General features: G+C 35.1%; 1 protein-coding gene across 2 annotated transcripts in view; it reads right to left on the bottom strand.

Annotated features, from left to right (window-relative positions):
• SPAG16 (sperm associated antigen 16) overlaps nucleotides 1-19,345 on the bottom strand; it is a gene marked incomplete at both ends in the record, with an annotated part of 879,991 nt that extends 860,646 nt beyond the window's left edge. For both annotated transcript variants that reach the window (XM_079709890.1, XM_079709889.1), the window contains 3 exons: nucleotides 3,625-3,720; nucleotides 4,879-4,925; nucleotides 19,219-19,345. In XM_079709890.1, the coding sequence (XP_079566016.1) occupies nucleotides 3,625-3,720; nucleotides 4,879-4,925; nucleotides 19,219-19,345 (270 nt within the window). The remainder of the gene's footprint in view (nucleotides 1-3,624; nucleotides 3,721-4,878; nucleotides 4,926-19,218) is intronic.
• Nucleotides 19,346-22,814: the final 3,469 nt, after the last annotated feature.

Raw genomic sequence — 22,814 nt, forward strand, 5'->3', positions numbered from 1 at the left:
GAATGTAAATTGATACAGCCACTATGGAGAACAGTATGAAGGTTCCTTAAGAAACTAAAAATAGAATTACCATACGACCCAGCAATCCCACTACTGGGCATGTACCCTGAGAAAACCATAATTCAAAAAGAGTCATGTACCACAATGTTCATTGCAGCTCTATCTGCAATAGCCAGGACATGGAAGCAACCTAAGTGTCCACTGACAGATGAATGGATAAAGAAGATGTGTCACATATATACAATGGAACATTACTCAGCCATAAAAAGAAACGAAACTGAGTTATTTGTAGTGAGTGGATGGACGTAGAGTCTGTCATACAGGGTGAAGTAAGTCAGAAAGAGAAAAACAAATAACATATGCTAACAAATATATATGGAATCTAAAAAAAAAAAAATGATTCTGAAGAAGCTAGGGGCAGGACAGGAATAAAGACGGAGACGTAGAGAATGGACACGGGGAGGGGGTAGGGTAAACTGGGACAAAGTGAGAGAATGGCATGGACTTATATATAGTACCAAATGTAAAATAGGTAGCTAGTGGGAAGCAGCTGCATAGCACAGGGAGATCAGCTCGGTGCTTTGTGACCACCTAAAGGGGTGGGATAGGGAGGATGGGAGGGAGACGCAAGAGGGAAGAGATATGGGGATATATGTATATGTATAGCTGATTCACTTTGTTATAAAGCAGAAACTAACACACCACTGCAAAGCAATTATACTCCAATAAAGATGTTAAAAATAAATAAATAAATGAAAGGAATACAAACTTACTAATCCTGAGCTACTTTTTTCTTATAAGAACATAACTTTAATATGAAAATATTTGATAGTACTCCTTAATAAATATGTAGGAAAATATCTTAGAGTAAAATTCTTTGAGAACTACTGATTAATACGTTAAACAGTATGGTAGTTTTGTTCAGTTATCAATTCATCTTCTCCAGGAACACCTGACTATTTCAAAGAAATGCCTTACATTCTTAGAGGAGGAGGTGGAGAGAAGATGTCAGGAAATTTAACAGTTATATGATTTAGGTACTCTGCTACTGTTATCTTTAAATATCAAACTTATAAGTTTATAAATATTATATTATTATGGCAATACATGGACCTTTAAGATTGCACCTCCAAAATTTGCAAAACAAAAAAATCACAAACCAAAACAGCTAAAGAATTACCTCCCAAAATGGCAATAATATGCTCACAGTGTAGAGGGGAAAACCCAGCTTGAATATAAGTAGACTTTTTTTCATAAAATTACATACAAGTATTTCTAAGGAATATGTGTGTGTATATGTGTCTGTGCCTGTATTCCTATTTATACTTACATTTATACTTAGAAAAAAGACTTCAGTTTCAAGAAACAATGGACAGTACAACCAAACCACACATTTGTCACAGATTAATAACATTTCCTACATTAATTTTTTTCATTAATCACTTTAAATATGATAAAACTATATTTTATTTCAGAGTTCTGAAACATTGCACCTATCAAGGAAACATATTTTACAGGATAAAAAGTTTAAAACTTATGAAATGAAACATGCATCAATTATCAGATTTTTCATATATATTATCAAGGTTTAAAGAAAATTATAAAAATTCATTTAAATGTCAACTCATATAAATAGTCCTTGTTAATTTTTTAACCAATAAAACTACTTACATTATTTCTAACTTTCAACTTTTCAATAATTTCAACTATATTCAGCATTCCTAATGTAATGATGATCTTTTTTACTTGCAGTCTTTAATGAATTTTCTAAAAGTCCCTGTTCAATTGAGACTACTACTATCCTCTAACATAGAAGAAAATATATCTTGCTCATAAACAGACGTAATAAAATCATAACAAAAGGAAGTGGGTTTCATAAGCAATAAATATTCTTAAAACAGAAAGCCCATGGCACAACTCAAAGCTAGATTTTGAAGATAAAAATACTATAGAAACAAAAACCAAATTAGAAATACATAACTGAAATGCTTATTATAAAATGAATTCATATTTAATTTTAAAAGCTAAAGGGAAACTTTTGTGAATTTTCTGCATAGCACTGTTCCTCCAAAGAACTCAAAAAACAGATAAAAACTTAAATGAGAGTCAACAAGCTATAAATATGTCATAAATCTAGAAAGTTAACTCTCGCAAGCTTATGATAAAAGAAAGCTTCTGAGAAACTGATGAGAGAAGAATTACTGATATTTGGTTCAGAAGATATGACTGCTACTATGTTGAATTTATTCACCAATTCCCCTTCTTGGATTTATCTTTGGATTTACAAGCACCTTCTAGCATGATACCACATACAAAGATGCAATTAGTTTGGTCATAATTTTTTCATTCAATGATTCATTTATCCATTCATTTATTTAACTGCTATTCATTTAGTGCCTACTATGTGCCAAGCATTGTGTTAGGCATATCTATGTTACCAAGTACCAATATAAATGAGTGGTACATAAAGTATTTTTTTAATCCTCTTTACTTAATGATGTAAAACAAGAAGGAAGATGATGAGTAATACATGTAATGCAACTGATACGTTTATTCACTGCTCATCGTTCAAAATGCTATGTTTTAAAACCTTCCTATAAATTACTGCATTGAGATATCCAACAGACTAATAAAGTCTGCATAGTAGACTTCACTTTACGTCTACCTAGAAGGAACTATATCCATAGGATATATTAGAGAATAGAGTTTACTATGAGCTAAAGCCCTCCACTTAGAATATAATCAATTCTGAATTCAAAAAATCCTCCTCTTCAGCATTTTTCAATTTTGAATGGACAGATATTTTGGAAAGGAGTAACTAGATTTCTGAACCAAGGAAATCTGCAAAATATGGAAAGACTGACAAAGGGCAGAATATGGAGTGAAGTCTACCACATACTATTTTGCACTGAGGAAGCCAAATCTGCACCTAAATAAGAGTATAATAATTTCCTTCATATTTCACAGTAAAGGTTTCATTTTTGAAGAAAAGCAACCTTTTTAATTAGTATTGGTATGACTTCAGTGTTAATTAGTATTGGCAGCACTTTAAAAATATTTTTGCTATCATCATTATTGTCAATTTTTAATTGAGCTTGCAATTTTACAGGAATGCCATCATTCCATGTACTGTTAATTGGTGGTATTATAATCAGAAAGCATCCCCACCATATTTTCTAGTGAAATTAGTTCATTAGCCTCACAAGAAAAAAGCATAATATATTAAGCATTTCCTGTGATCTAAATACTTCCATGAAAAACAAAAAACACAGATGCTTACAAAACAGACTGTAGAATATGCATACAATACCAAGTTCTGTACAAGTGCTGAAAATCCTTGCTTAAACTCCATTGAGATTAAAGGGAGTTCTGAGAGAAAGTGTCATTTGTTGCAAAGTCATGCAAAAGTGAACACGGTGTGGAAAATGATGATCCAAGGCAAGGTAAATATGACTACTTACTAAAAGTGAAGGATAGATGATAAACAAATAGAAGCGAAAAAGACGTCAAGTGATAGAGCTGCATCTAGTAAGTGAAGTATTTATAGTTTAAATGACTTTCAAAACTTCGTGTAGAAAGTATCACTGTTAAACTATAGGCTACGGTTGTGTTCAAAATTCTCACCAAAATTTGAGTATCTGTAGCCTGTTCTTGGACCATCTGAACTGCTTTTGCCAGATCTTCTTCACCTTCTGGAATGCTATAATTGTCATCTGGTATCTAAATCACAGAGAAAGAGAATGATAGGAAGAGTTAGCAGGAATACAAAAATACCTTATTTCATTTCAGAAATAAATTTTCCTCACAAAACAAAGGACAAAGAAATACACTTTATGTAAGACACCATGTCATTCTGAAGATCTATGAAAAATAAACTAACAAGTAGGCAGCCCTCTGACTTCCTTATAAACATCACTCAATGTTACTACTGATGAACTTGAGGTTAGCTTACGGGCAACTGCTTTTACCTATACTGACAAATGTAGTCTAACAACTCTGCTGAAAAAAAAAGAATGTTAGGCCATCTAAATGTCACCATTCTCTCCGCATCCCAGATTTTCTCCACTATTACTTTTCATAACTACTAGCAACTGCAAATATCTAATAAATTATGTCTAATATTAAAAAGCAAAACAAAACTCATTGCCTGAACGTTAAGTTCTTGGAAGAATGCAACTGACTCTAGTTATAACATTAATGAGAGTGAACACTTACTGCATGCTTCTTATGTGCTGATCACAGCTTTAAGCCTGTTACATTTATTAACTCATTTCATGTGGTATGTATTAATATTATCTCCATTTTACCAGTAGTAATACAAAGCCTATCTTCTGTGTTTGTCCTGTCTCTTGTTTGCCTAGGCCACAAATGCCAGGCTTGCTTCCACAGTTTCACTCACAGCTTCTGTCATCTTGGAGTGACTCTGCCTTCCAAGTCTCAGATGTAATGATAGGTTCCCTTGGAACAATGAATTAAAGGACAGGTTTGAGACAGTAACTATATTAGACTAAAGTATTGCTAAGTTGAAGGGAACCATAGGATCTGAGCTCCAGCTAGGTAGTAGGAATCTGGGCAACTTAGACTGGATGATTGGGAACACCTGTTGGACAGAGACGACAGACTATAGTGTGGATCCACAAGGCAGGTGATGAGAAGCTGACTCTGAAGGACAATTAACAAGAAAATCAAAAGATCCAGATGTGTTAACCAATCTAAATTTTTAAATAGAATTTTCAAACCTCACTCTTAACCAGCTGATTAGCTAAATTCAGTTGAAAAAGTAGCATCACTTAAGAAAAAAATTTTTAAGAAAAAATAAAATGAATATTTCACAGGAATGACTGTAATGAATTCATAGAATATGTAAAATGAAATTACCTCTTCATATTCATAATCATCTTCAGATGCTTCAGTTATGGTGACCTCTAAATGTACTGTTAAGTTTGAATCTCAAAATAATGGAATAACATTATTATATTTAAAAATTGAGATAACCTTAAAATACAGTATTATATCCAAGTATCTCACCAAGTTAGTAAATACATGTAAATTAAGCTATTTTTTAAAATTTCTCTTCCTCATACAGCCTACAATTATAGATGTTTTAAGACAAAATATCTTAATTGTTATTTTAAATGATTATTCAAACAACCCAAACTCATGAAAAACTTTTTTAATCTATTTACTATCTAATGATTTCCAGTTTGATTCTAAGAAGGCTTACAAAAATGTACATGGTATCATAACATAAATTAGAAAGAGATAAGAAAAATGATGGACAGGAAAACTATGACAGTAAATTTTCAAACACATCTCAAACCACAGTGAATTTTCCGGAGTTTCTTAGTCATTCACAATGTAGTGTGACTTCTTTATTTGGTTTAAAGTATTGTGAATGAAAAAAACAAAGCACACTAAGATTTAAATATAAGTAAAATATAGATTTCAATGTTTTCATCAATAAAAGATACTTACATCTCCACCCTCTTTCTTACATATCTCAATTTTAAAATTAAACTATCTTCTCAGAAAAAGCAGCCTAATGTTTAAGCAAATATAAACTACTTAATAATCATAACTCAGCAGTTCATAAATTATCAAGATATATCAGTATTAAAATATCAGTGGAAATGATTCTAATAAAAATTCTAACAGCATTGCTCTAAGACCTTCAAAAATTACAAGTTAGTCTAATTACAAATGAAAACTTCAAGACAACATTTAATTTTAATAGAAATCAAAATACATGCCAGTAATGCTATTTTCTTGATTGGTCAGTAGGTTTACATTTTTTTTCAAATGCACAGACTTTATTAGGCCAAGTTTAAAAGGTATAAAATTAAACACTTTAGTGCACAGCAATGGTTATGAAAATCAAAGATTAGATTATCCTAGTTTTCATTTTGCTGCTGGTTATAAGAAATTTTTCTGTCATCCCATCCAGCAAGAGTAACCTGACGGTGTGTATAACAAATTCTTTTGCTTGTAATAAGAACTGATAACACACACATAGTATTTAACAGGAGCCAGGCACTGTCCTAAGGGTTTTACATGTATTAACTCATTTCATCCTCATCCTACCAATGAGGCTGGACTATTATTATCTCTGTTATACAGATCAGGACTCAAATGCACAGTTACACAATCAGGACATAACAGAGTTGGGAATCAGCCCCAGAAGCTTAGGTTCCACTATACTATACTACCTTTCTTGTTAACACAAATTAACATATGTAAATCATTTAGAATGGTGCCTGGCTTATAATAAATACTATACAAGTGTTTGTTGTTATCTTCCCTGTTCTGGAAAGAGATGAGTACCTGTGGAGAAGTCTCCTAAGTCTCCCATGATCTAGTGTTAAGATGAATGGATACATAAAAGACATTCTGAATCCTCCTCCTTTTCTAGATTTATATTTTTCTGACACATGTTCACTTAATGATATAAAATTTCCTCAGGTTCAGCTACAGGAAGTTCAGCCTCTTTTTTATCGAAAAATATGTCCCCTTCTGAGAAACAACTATTAGAAGTTGATTTTGTAGGCAGTCACTGGCCTGTAAGTCTCCAGAAAAGTAATGCTATCCTTCATCCCTTCTTATACCATAATAAATTTCACAAAGAAGTTAACATTCTAAAATGATCTGGATAGAGTTTATAATTGTAAATAAGCCAACTGCTTATTTATTGTGAGGAAGAAACATCAAAGCAAAGCTTCGTGAACATGGCTCTATAGAGGAAAAAGTGATTTGTCCTCAAAGCTTTGGAAATATAAAACAACACTTGTATACTGCTACCAAAAAAAAAAATATTCTAGGGAACGGATTATAATCACTAATAATATATTCTGTTTCCCTTAATCAAAAAAGAGTAAAAGAAAAATAACTATCATTTTATAAAGCTTAAAAAGTATTGTCACATGGATCATAACCATATGTACTCTTAAAACCCTGTGAGACTGAATGGCACAGATACAGTAATCTCTAAATTGAAAAAAAATAAAGGAAACTAAGTCAGGAAGATGAATAGATTTGGCCAAAATCAAAGATATGAGTGACAAAGACAAGTTTCTTAACTATAAATACCATGAATTTTCAACTACACCGTGCTGTTTCTAGTGACACAATAGCAATGTGCAATTTTTACCAATATCCTCAGTAATGAATTCTCATCTATTTGTTTTCCAAACTCTCGTGTCATATTACAAACAGATAAATCAAATCCTTTAAACAGCTCAATCTGAAGACCCTAAAGGAAGGAGAAATACAAAAGAGCTACAGGGCTATTGACCCAAAGATTCAATAAACCAAGGGCAAGAGATTAACCAAACAAAAGATCAGGAAGAGTACAAATACCCAAAACAGGAACCAGGATCCTCCTTAATTGATACTGTTAGTACCCACAATATGATGTGAACAGAAAATCTTCCTTCTCAGAAGCAACTTAGTTGAAATGTGATGTTGCAGCATTACTAAAGAAGGAGGTGTACTTTCGCATGTATCTGTCTAGCTGCCTAGCCGGCTCGCAACACGTGGACAAATGCACAAACAAATCCCAAAACAATTCTGTGGCAGTTTACAGACATGCATACAGCTACAGGGAGATAAAAATAAATGAATATGGAAATTAGCGGAGAAAGGGAAACAGTAGAAGTAAGGTACAGTACAGGCCATAAGGTCTCATGAGCTTTGTTATATGCCACAGGTTTGACTCTAAGCTTCCCAGCAGTCAGGGTAAAAAGGGAAATGTAATCAGATACCAATTCAGTATCCATCCAATGAAAACAGATGAGTTTCTCAGCAGATGTACAGCAATCTCTGATTCTGAAGCCTGAGAGAAATCACGCTCTTAGGTTTTCATAAAGAGGACCCTTTGGACTCTACAGATATTGATCCCCTTGGCCCTTGGGAGAGCCAGAAATACAGAAAGACAGAGTGAAGCAGGATCTGATGGAGCATCGTGTGTGAAAAAGGTTGGAAGGCACTGCTTTAGAAGCAATATTGGTAGGGTAGAAATGCACAGTTCGTCAAGAATTGCCTGAAAAATAAAACCTTTAATTTTGATTCTACTTTTACTGGGCAACTTTCTCATCTGTAATCTAATCTCTTAGGTGATCCTATTCTCCAGGAAATGTTCATACAATTAAGCTGGTCACAATTTTCATACAAAGTTATTTTTCCACTGCAGAATAATAAACTGGCATTCTGGCTTAATATCAGTTTCTTCTTGCCAAGCTGACTCTGAGCCCCTACAAAACTCCCTTCCCATTACCTGCCTAGTTTTCCTTCAAAAAACATCATTGAACTCCAGTTCCAAAATTCATTTTTTTCTACTCTGACTATTCCACTCAGATCTGGTCCTACATTTCTAGAGCTTGAGCTTGACTTGACACTTAATTTTGTGCCTGGTTTTCTAGTCTGATCTTGCCCAGGGTACTATCTGTGGCCCTCTTTTCTCCCTGGCCTGCACCCACAGTCCACAGCACCGCCCCCTTCCAGGCCAGGTACTATATCCTATAGTCATGGCCTGGTCTCAGACTAAGGGTCATTCTCCACATCTCCACTTGCTGAGTTTGCATACTATGAATTAGTTCCCTGGTACTTCATCACCACCAGTGAACTAGTAGTTTCTACACGAACAGAATCTGCACCAGATCCTGACCCTGCAGATCTTGTCAGAAAACAGGCCAATATACACCCACAATGAAACTGCCAGGAAGCCCTAAATCCACCAAGTACTACAGAAGATACAACTGCAAGAAACTTCAGAGAAGCATTTCAGCTGGCCTAATGGAGCAGTTTGATGTGACAGCTGGTATGATGGGGTCACAAACAAGGTTGTACAAATGGACCACAGCCAGAAGGAAATGAACAATTTTCAGATGAGAGCAGCATACAAAGTTCCTCACACACTGGTCTCCTCCACTACTGCATCTGTAGGTAGTGATCACTGCCAGTAGCACCAGCTTTATAAAGAACTGGAGTGAAACATAAAGCTAATTATATTTTACATGATTTCCCAAAGCTAATATAGACAGAAATTGCTTTGTAATCTTTGATATCACTGCAGAATCCATGTACACAAAGGCAATCTAAAGTCTAGCCTGGATCCTCCATGATCAACATTTTACTCACTAAATTGAAATAAAAGAAATGTATTGTAAATACCAAACATTATAGTCATGTTCCCTTTCTTAGGAAAGCCAGTTTAGATACAGTAAGTTAACTGAAAATAGACCAAAGATGGCAAATAACTGGCACACTTGCTGTCATAATCCCCTTTGCAGTTTGCTTCCTTCAGTCTTTCCTACCAAGTCTTAATACCACATACCACAGAACCACTACCAATTCAATAGAATTGGCAAATGTGGAAATTTATTGGCCACTCCTGCCTAAGACAGCTGTTGCCCATCTTCTGCCTCAGAACCTGGAAAATAATTTTCTTTCAACGTATAAGACTGATGGTTCTCATAGTGGATGGTGGTGTAAGTTTTTCCAACTTCTAAACCAGGAGACCCAAAGATATGGGGTCTATATATTATACTTCTATCTGAAAACATAAAGGCTAGAGGTTAAGATATTTGTCTACAGCCTTGCTGCTCCAATTATAGTCCTTAGATCAGCCACACCAGCAGCACCTGGGAGCCTGTTAATGATGCAGAATCTCAACCCCTGAAACCCGCACTTACTGAATTAGAATCTTCATTTCAAGATCCATATCTTGGATTCATATACACAGTAACATCTGCCTAGTCTAGAAGACACAGAACAAAATATAATTTTTTCTCTCCAAATAATCTATGACTTTTGTGCATGTAAAATTCAGCACTCCAGGTTTAGTAACATGCCTCTACCTTCTACATTCAAATTGTCTGTCCTTTTTATTTGAATATGTGTAGGATGCAATTAAGCACCCATGAGCAAATCCAGTTTTCCAATGATAATAAGAAATACACTACTTGAGAACATATGATTATTAAGGATTTTAATAATATCTTCTTACTTAATACGATAAATATTCCAGAGAAGTAACATCTTAGAGGAAAAAAAATAACTAAGTGTTAAAAGCAATAAATAACAAAATAACTTTTAAAAATAACAAAAGTTCTGCTTTAATTAAACAAAGTTATCAGTAAACATTACCACTGCAGTGAGATACTGGCTAAGGATATTACTTAAGATGAAAAGCATGCATCTTAGATGGGGTATTGGTTTAGTGTGATCACCATATTTCAGGGTCTGGAATCCTTAATTTGCATTTTTGAAACAGTTGACTTTGGAACTGCATCCAGAGTTGGTTAGCCTCAAAGGACTGGCTTAAACTCAGTCAACCCTCACAAACTGCTGTTGGGGCCAAAGGAGACCTTTTCAGGGGTCAGCAAATGTATGTCCGTGATCTAAGTCAAATTCTTAGCATTAAAATGTCTAGAAAGTTAAAATAATAATCAAAAGCCAGTTAGGGGAGCAGAGAATCAGCACAAAGGGAGGTAGGTAACAAAAGCAATATTACTTTGGGGGCTCTACTTCCCTGGAGTCCATGCATTTCATTACTCTTCCTTGGATAAGGTCTTTCTTTAGACAAGTAGCAAAAAAATCAATTAAGCATTAGCTTTCTTAATACAATTCATTCCAGACTGCATCTCTCAGCTGGAATAGGCACTCTTAAATGTCTGCAGCCACACATTAAAAGGCAACCCCTGATCACTACTATGAGTGAAAACCTCTCTCAAGTTGTATTGATTTTTAATAGAGCATTCATTCACAAAAGACGACCAATCTTCTTTACAATTACTAGAGATACCTACTTGCCCGTTTACAGATCACATAGTTAAAATCTAGCCTTATATTTTACAAAGCTACAAATATCTTTCTAAAAAAGAGTTCACTAGAGGATTCATATATTCCATGATTAGATTTCTTAAAGCTCTGGAGATAGCTAAGTAAGATAAGAACTATGTCGTGTAAGTGTGCATCTCATCCTATACAAGTTTAAAACTTAAAAGCAGTGATATCATGGAGTGCTTCAGAAGAGATATAGGTGGCACCACTATAGCTAGGAGGTTACAAGGGAGGGGTGTTTCAAGGGTAATAATTCTATTTCCTGGACACATTCTCTAAACTGTCATAAAGAATGTGAGGCTTCTCTTAGTGAAGCCACTCACCCTCATGGTGGATCCTGGATATGTTTCTGGTTCGGACCACACTAACCTTTACATGTTCTTTATGTCTGAATGTTTAAGAGCAAAGAAAAGGGTGATTTCCTGGAGAATTTGAGTCAAGCCCTTTCATAAGCCTTGCTCAATATTAACAGCTCATTGTCTAGTGTTCTGGGAGCATCTATTCAGTCATAAATAAGGGAGGTCGAGGACCAAATGTAGTGGATTAGAAATGATTAAGTATATGTGCAAAGTACAGATCAGATTTCTGATTCATTAGTGCATATTATAAGTTTTATTTATCCACTGCAATAGCTCAATTAAATTACCTGAAAACCAAAGACTTTAAACCCAAGAAAGTCTCACTTCAGCAACTATCATAATCACCTTGAGAAACAATGTCAAATAAAACTACACAGTCAACTCGTAATAATGCATGTTAAGAGAGCTCAGGATACAGGGATAATTGTCATTCAAAAGTAATCCTCAAACTTCATTTAACTAAGAGTTAAAGGCTCTCACATGACTAAATCTCTTACCTGAAGACTGAATGTAGGAAAACTGGTTGGTTAAATGTTTAGTAACTACTGACTACCCTTTGGTTGAAACCAAAAATAGTCAACAAAAGACAAAAGGAGGAAAAGCAGAGTGACTAGATAATTCACAAAGAGGATAATAAAATCCTCAAAGAAGGGTGGGATCAAAATGGCAGAGTAAGAAGAACTTGAGTTCACCTCCTCCCATGGACACACCAAAACTACAACTACATATAAAGCAACTCTCTCTGAGAATGCCCTGAAGACTAGTAAGATGGGTAGGAGGGGTAGAGGTGTGATCTGGTCATCCACATCCCCAGTGTGGCGACCCACAAGCAAGAGGGGATATCATAACCATGGAAGCCCTTGTTAAAGAGCAAGGGGTTCAAGCCCCACATTGGTAACCCCAGGCCAGGGGACCTACATGAGAAATATGAGCCCCCATAAGGTCTGACTTTGAAAACCAGTGGGGCTTACATACAGAAGAGCTAGAGAGCTCTTACAAGAAACAAAAACTCTACCCTTAAAGGGCTCATGCACAAACTCACTCACTGAGTCCCAGCACATAGACAGAAGACTGAATAATGCCTGGCTTCTAGCTGACCTACAAAAGCCACCCCAGCATGTCTCTGGCCTGTGCCCATTTCATCTCTAGCTTCCCTGACAAGGCAGCTCTCACTGAGCATGGCCCAGGACCCTCCCTCTTTCCCAGCCCATGCCCACTTCAGTTCCAGCCAGCCTACCAAAGCCAACCAGCACATGCAATCTATAGAGGGAATGCTCCTACACAAGGCCATGACGTCAATACTAGGGAAAATGACTGTTTTGCCTAATTCATAGAAACAAACACAGAAAGTAAAACAAAATGAGGATGCAGATAAATATGTTCCATATGAAAGAACTTGATAAAACCTCAGAAAAAAAAAAAAAAACCTAATGAAATGGAGACAAATAATTTGCCTGATAAAGACTTCAAAGTAATGGTCATAAAAATGCTCACCAAATTCAAAAGAATGGATGAACACAGTGAGAACTTCAATAAACAGTTAGAAAATATAAGAAAGACCCAACCAGAGCTGAAGAATAAAATAACTGAAATGAAAAATACACTATAGGGAATTACAACAGGTTGGATGATACAGAAGAATACATAAGCAATCTGGAAAACAGAATAGTGGAAATCACCCAATCTAAACAGCAAAAATAAACAAAGAACTAAAAAATGAGGATAATTTAAGAAACCTCTAAAACAACACCAAGCATGCTAATATTCATATTATAGGGGCCCCAGAAGGAAAAAAGCAAGAAGGATGGGTCAAAAAACCTATTTGAAGAAATAATAACTGAAAACTTCCCTAACTTGGAAATGGAAACATATCTAAGTCCAGGAAGCACAAAGAATCCCAAAGAAGATAAACCCAGAGACAGCCACACCAAGACACACTATAACTAAGATGGCAAAATTTAAAGATAAAGAGAGAATTTTAAAGGCAGCAAGAAAAAACCAACTAGTCACATACAAGGAAGCCCCTATAAGACTATAGGCTAATTTTTTCAGCAGAAACTTTGCAGGCCAGAAGAGAGTGGCATGATATGTTAAAAGAAAAACTTACAACCAAGAATACTCTAGCTGGCAAGGTTATCATTCAGAATTGGAGGAGAGAGAAAGAATTTCCCAGACAAGCAAAAACTAAGAGTTCACCACTACTAAACCAGTTTTACAAGAAATGTTAAAGGGGCTTCTTTAAGTGGAATAAAAGGCCATAACTAGAAATAAGAAAATATACAAAAGAAAAATTTCACTGGTAAAAGCAAATATATAGTAAAGCCAGTGAATCAGACATTTAAAAAGTTAGTATGAAGGTTAAAGACAAAAGTCATAAAGTCAACTATAACTACAATAAGCAGTTAAGGAATACACAAAGTAAAAAGATGTAAACTATGTCATCGAAAACATAAAACATGGGGGGGGAGTATAAATGTAGTGCTTTTACAATGCATTCAAACTTAAGCAACTTTCAAGTATACTGCTGTATAGCTGTCACCTACAAGAGACTCACTTCAGATCTAAAGACACATACAGACTGAAAGTGAGGGGATAGAAAAAGATATTCCATGCAAAAAGAAAAAAAAAGAAAGAAAGCTGGCTAGCAACACTCATATCAGACAAAATAGACTTTAAAATAAAGACTGTAACAGAAGACACAAAAGGGCATCATATAATTCTAAAGATGTCAATCCAAGAAGAGGATATAACATTCATAAATATTTATGCACCCAACAAAGGAGCACCTAAATATATAAAGCAAATAATAACAGACATAAAGGGATAAATTGACAGTAGTAAAATAATAGTAGGGAACTTTAGCACACCACTAACATCACTGGATAGATCATCCTGATAGAAAAACCAATAAAGAAACATTGACCTTAAATGGCACATTAGGCCAGATAAACTTTATACAAATATACAGTACATTCCACCCATAACCTGCAGAATACACATTATCTTCAAGCGCTCTTGGAACATTCTCAATGAAAGATCATGTACGGCCACAAAGCCAGTCTCAATAAATTTAAGAATACTGAAATCATAGAAAGCATCTTTTCCAACCACAACAGTATGGAGCTAGATACCAATAACAAAAAGAAAACTGGAAAAAAACCCAAAAACACATGGAGGCTAAACAACACACTACTAATCAACCAATGGGCCAATGAAGAAATCAAAGAGCAAATTAAAAAATACCTTGAGACAAATGAAAATAGAAATACAATCTTCCAAAATCAATGGGCTATAGCAAAAGCAATTCTAAGAGGGAAGTTTCTACTGATACAGGCCTCCCTCAAGAAACTAGGAAAATCTCAAATAAACAACCTAAATTATACCTAAAGGACTAGAAAAAGAAGAACAAACAAAGCCTAAAATTAGTAGAATGAAGTAAATGAGAAAGATCAGAACAGAAATAAATGAAAGAGACTAAAAAAAACAATAGAAAAGATCACTGAAACAAAGAGCTGTTTCTTTGAAAAGGTAAACAAGGTTGATAAAACTTCAGCCTGACTATTCAAGAAAAAAAGAGAGTGCCCAAATAAATAAAATCAGAAATGAAAGCATAGTTACAACCAATACCACAGAAATACAATCAAAATAGACTACTACAATTATATACCAACAAACTAGATAACTTGGAAGAAATATACAAATTTCTAGAAACATATAATCTTCTGTGACTGAATAAGGAAGAAATAGGTAATCTGAACAGACTGATTATTAATAATAAAAATTGAATCAGCAATCAAAAGACTCCCAGCAAACAAAAGTACAGGACCAGACAGCTTCGCACGGAGATTTAGCAAACATTTATACAAAAGTTAATACCAATTCCAAAAAATTGAAGATATCATGATACCAAAACCAGACAAAGACACTACAAAAAATGAAAGTACAGGCCAATATCCCTGATTAACATAGATGCAAAAATCCTTAACAAAATATTAGCAAACCAAATTCAACACTACATTTAAAGGGATCATATATCATAATCAACTGGAATTTATTCCAGGAATGTAAGGATGGTTCAATATCCATAAATCAATCAATGTGATACACCACATTAACAAAAAATAAAAATCACATCATGATCTCAATAGATGCAGAAAAAGCATTTGACAAATTTCAATATAAACCTATGATAAAAACTCTCAACAAAGTGAGTATAGAGGGAATACACCTCAGCACAATAAAGGCCATAGATCACAAACACACAGCTAACACCAAGCTCAATGGTGAAAAGCTTGAGGCTTTTCCTCTAAGATTAGAAACAAGATAAGGATTCCCAATCTCACCACTTTTATTCAACATATTACTGGAAGTTCTAGCCACAGCAATCAAACAAGAAAAAGAAAAGACATACAAATCAGAAAGGAAGAAAACTGTCACTATTTACAGATGACATGATACTATTTATAGAAAACTCCAAAGACTCCACCAAAAATTTTCAGAAATTATAAATGAATTCAATAAAGTTTCAGGATACAAAATTAGTATACAGAAATCTGTTGTCTTTCTCTACACTAATAACAAACTATCAAAAAGCAATATAAAGAAAACAATCTCATTTACAATTGCATCAAAAAGAGTAAAATAGCTATGAATAAATTTCACCAAGGAGATGAAACACCTATACTCTGAAAATGGTAAGATATTGATGAAGAAAATTGAAGCAACACAAATGAATGAAAAAACATACTGTGCTCATAGACAGGAAGAAAAAATATTGTTAAAATATCCATACTACTCAAAGCAATCTACAGATTCAATGAAATCCTATCAAAATACCAATGGCATTTTTCACAGAACTGGAACAAATAATCCTAAAATTTGTATGGAAACACAAAATACCCTGAATATCAAAGCAATCTTAAGAAATAAAAAAAAGCTGGAGTTATCACACTCCCTGACTTCAAACAATGCTACAAAGCTATAGTAAGCAAAACTGTAAGGTACTAGCACAGAAACAGATACATAGATCAATGGAACAAAACAAATGGCCCAAAAATAAACTCTTATTTATATGGTCAAGTAATCTACAAGGAAGTGAGAATATACAATGGAGAAAAGACAGCCACTTTAATAAATGGTGCTGGGAAAACTAGACAGTCACAAGCAAAAGAATGAAACAAGACCATTTTCTTTTACCATATACAAAAATAAAATCAAAATGGATTAAAGAATTAAATATAAGACATTAACCATAAAACTTCTGGAAGAAAACATAGGCAGTATGCTCTTTGATTTTTTTGGATCTGTTGCCTCAGGCAAAAGAAACAAAAGCAAAAATAAATGAGACTACATCAAACTAGAAAGCTTTCACATAACAAAACAAACCAACAAAATGAAAAGGGAAAGAGCAATCTATTGAATGGGAAAAGATATTTACAAATGATATACCTGATAAGGGGTTAATATCCAAAATATATAAAGAACTCACACAATTCAACATCAAAAAAGTCAACAATCCAATTAAAAGTGGGCAGATGACCTGAAGAGACATTTTTTCCAAGGAATATATATAGATGGCCAACAGACACATGAAAAGGTTCTCAACATCTTTAATCATCAGGGAAATGCAAATCAAAACCACAGTGAGATACCACCTCACACCTGTCAGCATAGCTATTATCAAAAGCCAAGAAATAACAAGTGTTGGTGAGGATGTAAAGAAAAGGGAACCCTCCTGCACTGTTGGTGGGAATGTAAATTGGTGCAGCCACTATGGAAAACAGTACAGAGGTTCCTCAAAAAATTTAAGAGAACTACAATATGATCCAGCAATTCCATTTCTGGGTACTTATCCAAAGAAAACAAAACATTAATTTGAAAAGATATATGCACTGTATGTTTACTGCAGCATTATTTAAAATAGCCAACATATGGAAGTAACCTAAGTGTCCATCAACAGATGAGTGGAGAAAGAAAATGTGGTACAGATATATACAATAGAATATTACTCAGCCATAAAAAAACCAAAAAACTGAAATCTTGCCATTTGCAACAACATGAATGACCTTGACGGTATCATGCTAAGTAAAATAGTCGAAGACTGTATGATTTCACTTATATGTGGAATCTAAAAGAAAACAAACAAGCTCAGGAGTAGTTTCATAGATATAGAGAAAAAATTAATGGATGTCAGAGAAGAGGGAGATGGGGGCTGCGTGAAAGAGATGAAAGGAATTAAGAGGTACAATCTCCCACTTATAAAATAAATACATCATGGTGTTGTAACATACAGCATAGGGACTATAATCAATAATACTGCAATAACTTTGTATGGTGACTTACAGTAACTAGTCTTATACTGGTGATCATTTCATAATGTATAAAAATGTTGAATCACTATGTTGTACCCCTGAAACTAATATAATATTGTAAGTCAGTTATACTTCAATTTAAAAAATCCTGAAAAGTTATAGTTGCTTATATTTGTAAATGTGATTACTTGGAGAAGTCTTTGCAAGATAGGTTTTTTGCAAACTGCTATATGTTGGCAGCTGTAATTTGGTGATCTCCCTGCAAATTAAGTAAACCAGATTTTCATTAGTGAAAATTGTGCTATATTGCAGTCTCACCACTTATTTCACAAAGATGTTTGCAAAAAAAGTTACCTATGTTTGTCTCATGTTAACAATTAAACTATTGTGATAGAAATCATTTTAATGCTGACAGATATAAGATGCCTGGTTATCACTAGTACGGACATTGGATAACTTTATACTTTGATGTAGATCAGCGCTGAAAGAGTCGTTGAATTGGTTTTGAATTTAAAAAGGAAGATTACTGGAAAAGACAGCTTGTTAAGAGCTAGGAAAACAGAGTATAAAACCTCACTTAACACACTAGAGCACCCACATATTTCATTCAAATTTATTTCAAACTATTCGAACATATTCCTGTAAAAATCATGTTTGCACTGAATGAAATACTATATATTTTCTTTGAGCTTTTCAACCAAGTTCTTCAAAGCTCCCGGTAGCAGGGATGTATACTGGGCCTGAGTCAGGACAGGTTAGTCAGTTTAAAAGCCTACAAAATGAATCATTGCTGGATCTCTGGAATCTTAAATTAAATCCGGGGGGATTATATTTGGACAAAAAAATAAGGTAGATTTTGCAGTTTCCTTGATACCTTTAAGAATCAATCAGATTACCCATCTCTCTCCTATCTGCCTGAAGAATGGAGTAGTTATCTTTTTCTCATGAACCCTCCCCCTCTCCTCAGTACCATTAATTTAGAGAAGGGGAGCTCAAAAGCTTTACACAAGAAATAGTGAACCTAATTACCCACATATGGCTATTCAATTTTTCTGGTTATTTCCAATGATAATCGCTCATCACTGTCTGATCTTGTTTCTTCCTAACATCTCTGAGCCTTGTCAGGTCACGAGGTTACCACTTAGTTGCTAAAGGGGGGGGTGGTATTTTTATCATTAAGTAGCCCAAATTGAAACTACCCAGTTAAGTAGATGCTACCAAAACAAATCACTTAAGCATTGGACAATTGGACCATCTACAGGATCCGGCTGGATATTCTGAGCTTCCTCCTTCCTCTCCTTAAAGCCTAGAGGTAGAGGTCTTTTCCTTAACCTCCTGATGTTGCCCTACGGATTTATTTTCACGGCATTCTGAAGGTTTGGGGGCTTAAGAAAACCCCTGAGCTAAGGGGGGGTTGGATTAATTTGTTGTGCTACTTTAAAATAAAATTGCAAAGTTTACTGAGTGGTGACTACTAACTTTTTCCAACAGGAACATATCAGCTTACAACTACTACAAGGCGAAAAATTACAGTGGGTAGGTATCAGGGTGTCGCGGTGGCGTTTAAACCACCTAGAGGTCCAATAGGCGTCTCTACCGGCTGGGTGACCGCAAGCTTCACAGGGCACCCAGAGCGGGAAGCCCGCGCCCTCGCCCCCAACACCCGTTACCGCGGCCAGCGTTTGGGTGCCGCGCCTACTCGGGAAGGATACGCTCCAGGTAGTAGGCGCCCTCGGCGGCCACCGCCTCCGCGGTGTCCCCGGCAGCCGTCGAGCCCATGCCCAACGCTTCTTCCAGAACCCGCAGGGCCGAGGAGGGCATCCCTTTCTGAGAAGCCATCTGAAGCCCTCCGGGTGCCTGCACCCGGTTACCACACCGCTTCCCTAAGGGCAACCGCGAAGACGCTTCAGTATGAACACACGCAGCTCTCGCGAGAGCCTGGCATCCTTCACCCCTCCCACCGCGCGGGCTCCGGGCCCGGAAGGGCTGCCCCGAGCCCTAAATGGGGCGGGGTGGGGGGGGTGTCCTTCTTGCTTCCTACGTTACTGGGGCAACCTCGTTGCCTAGTTACCCTGAGCCCTCGGGATGCAGTTCCTGGACTGGGCGAGATAAAATGAAACAGTGGACTTGGTTTGCACACCTTTTCTTACCGAGGTGGCTTGGTTTTCTTCAGTTTTGACCCTAGCATTGGTTTTTCACTTTGTTTTCTTCTCTAAATTGTCTTTCTGTTGGTTCTTACGTGCCAATCATCAGTCCCCAGATTTTTAGGTATGTGTATAGAGTCCTAGTTGTCCCCAGGGAAAACTAATGGAAAAGAGGAAGATCCTCAGTACCTAGAGAAAAAAAAAAAGTCTTAGAAATCATAATTGAGAGATTGGCCCAGAGGAACTACCAATAAAGAACTAGGATGGTCACTTTAGTCAATTCCATTCTCGTACTCATTCAAAGTATTTATCTGGACGTCTGTTTTCTCTTTGCTTTTATATTCTAGGACTTGAACTTGGACCTTAGTTGTAACGTTGATTCTTACCAAAGTAAAGCCATTTCCATAAGAATTTTGAGGTACAAATTGTCCTAACATAATGTATAATAAATGATATTTGCCCAATCATGTGCAGTCCTTTTGCTATAACAGAATCTTCCTCGGGTTTATATTGTGTATGTATCAGAACCATCTACAGGGCCCTTTTATTTACGGATTCTTTTTCATCCTATATTCTAATGAAAATTGGTTGCCAAACAGCACCTCATTATAAAAATTCCCATTTATTACCAAAAAAAACATAGTGGCAACTTCTAATGAGGTGATTAAGAGCTTCAATGTTGGAACCAGAGAGGCTGCATTCAGAGCCTGGCTCCACCATTACTAGCTATGAAACCTTGGGCAAACCACTTAATGCCTCCACTTAAGGCCCCAGTTTCCTCATTTTTAAAATGGGGATATTATTACCTACCTCAAAGTATTGTTGCAAGAGGTAAAACAACATAAAGAGTTGAGAACTCACCAGTCACATGGTAGACACTAAGAAATAGCTGTTATTTGTACTTAATTGTTTGGTTTGGTTTGGGAATTTTTTTTTTTTTAACATACTCAAGCATCACAATTAGATGTAATAGAGAATTCATCCCTAGTAGTATTTATTCTTTTAATAACTTACTTCTTGTCATTGACTTCTCATATCAAACATATCCTGAGTGCTCACTAAGATGCAAGGAAGAATTATAAGGGGCTAAAAATCCATGGAACTCTGAAATTGGGGAATCCACTGCTTTTCTCGAAAGCCTGCTCTTCCTTCCAAAGGGAGGAATTTCCTCATCCCTCAAGGTTGTTTCCTGTAAGCACAAGCCTAAGATATGACCTGGGTGGGGAGTGTCAGGGCCTTGCACACTCAGCAAGACATGTAGAAACATGAGAGAACCATAGAGGAGGGTATCTCTGAACAATTAACATATACTTTGATTTTTTTGTCTGTTATAACAGCTCTTCTCTTAATTTTTAGAGGTAGTATGTCATGTTTTACAGATCGGTTTGAATCCTGGCACTTCTGTATGACCTTAAGTAACTTAAGCTCTACGAGCCTTAGTTTCCTCTTCTCTAAAACAGAGACTTTAATATCCACCTTACTAAAATATAGATTAAATGAAATAAAATATGTAAGACGCACTGAAGATCATGAAGAAGCAAAGCCTCTACCTACAAAAGTGAATCTTGCTCATTCAGAAATTTGAGCTTTTTTTTTAAAGAAAAGTGTAATAGACATCTAAATTTCCATTCCTCATAGAGCTTTTTAAAATGGTTTCATTGGATATAGGGCTTAAAAATCACTATTAAATGCAAATAAAGTTACCCCCCCAAAAAAATGTCCAGTATATTAAATATTTTCAATAAATGTCAATAAAATTTACTTAAATTATTGAGAGAATATGCCAGTCTCAAATTGGATATTATATTTATAAGGAACTTACATATATAGAAAAATTTTTAAGACAAAACTTAAATATTTTTAGAAATGTCCAGAATTCAAAAAAGGAGATATTAAGAGTCATAAGAAAACAAATAAATTATGACCAGTATCCACTATTTAAGGCAGAGAAGAAGTGGAAAAGATTCTTATCAGAGGAGCTAAAAAAAAAAATCTTATAACTTAAAGAAGTATCATTAATCCACTCCTCAAAAAAATGTTTTTTTAATTCTGGAAGTCTCATTTTTAAGTGTTACAAATAACCAAAGTTTTAACTCAGAACTACCAGTTTGATTACATCCATTTCATGACGTTCAAATTTAGATGTCACCCAAGATGTTTTTGGCTTCCCTACAATTTAAACACATTTCACAGGACCAGAGCAGCAGTGCATTTAAAAATTCAAATTAGTAGTGTCTTTAATATCTTACTTTGTAAACCTTTAGAGTTCTACAATGGATGAGTAATATTTTTAAAAGCAATTAAATAAAAGCAAAAGTAATCTTAACAAATACAAACAGAACCAATAATTTCCTTCAGATAAAAATTGGGATGCAACCTGCTGTAGTGATTGCCAATATCTTAAAACCAGAATGTCTTTGCAATGGATGAATTTGAAAATAATCCTTTTACATTGGAATTCTTGTTCCATTAATTGCTGGTTTAATTTAAAAGAAGTGTGAAAGCCTTACTAAGAAAAAGCAAAAACTTCAGGTCACAGTAGTGGTTTCAGTTCTAATGTTATCCTATAGTCCTTCTATTCTATAGTCCTTACTTTTTAAAATATTTTACAATATTTTAAGTGTAAAAAAAAAAAGAAAATTGCCTTAACATTTTGATAAATGAACAGCAAGCCATCTAGTTTCCCTTTGAATATGCTCCTGAAAGAGGTAAATAAAGAAAACCAATGGAGACAGTCAAAATGAAGCAACAACCACAAAGGTCAACGGTTTTTATTTCCTCCCAGACTAAATGCTCCATTATTGTAAAAGTGAAATTATTTTTAAAAGCAAAACCAGAAAAGAATCTGACAATGGATTTACTCTTCACATTTATAGTTTCGAAGGAGAAAATACTCATATGTAAAGGTATAGTAAATTACTATTCAATTTTCAGAAGTTGAGTGTTCATTTGCTACCAATAGAGCCCAAGCCATATACTGATGCATCTTTTTATGAAAGTAACTATCTTATTTTCTTTCAAAAGCTCACAGTAAGTGGTAGTCAGTTTTAGAATTTCAGAATTCATAGAAGTAGTGGTAATTGACTGTGGTCAGCCATACTGCTTTTTTTTTTCCTTTTTTCACTAACAACTGTTCACAAATTCATATCTCTTGTTTTCTTAGC

The sequence above is a fragment of the Hyperoodon ampullatus genome (assembly GCF_949752795.1).
Source record: "Hyperoodon ampullatus genome assembly, chromosome: 8".
Taxonomy (NCBI): Eukaryota; Metazoa; Chordata; class Mammalia; order Artiodactyla; family Ziphiidae; genus Hyperoodon; species Hyperoodon ampullatus.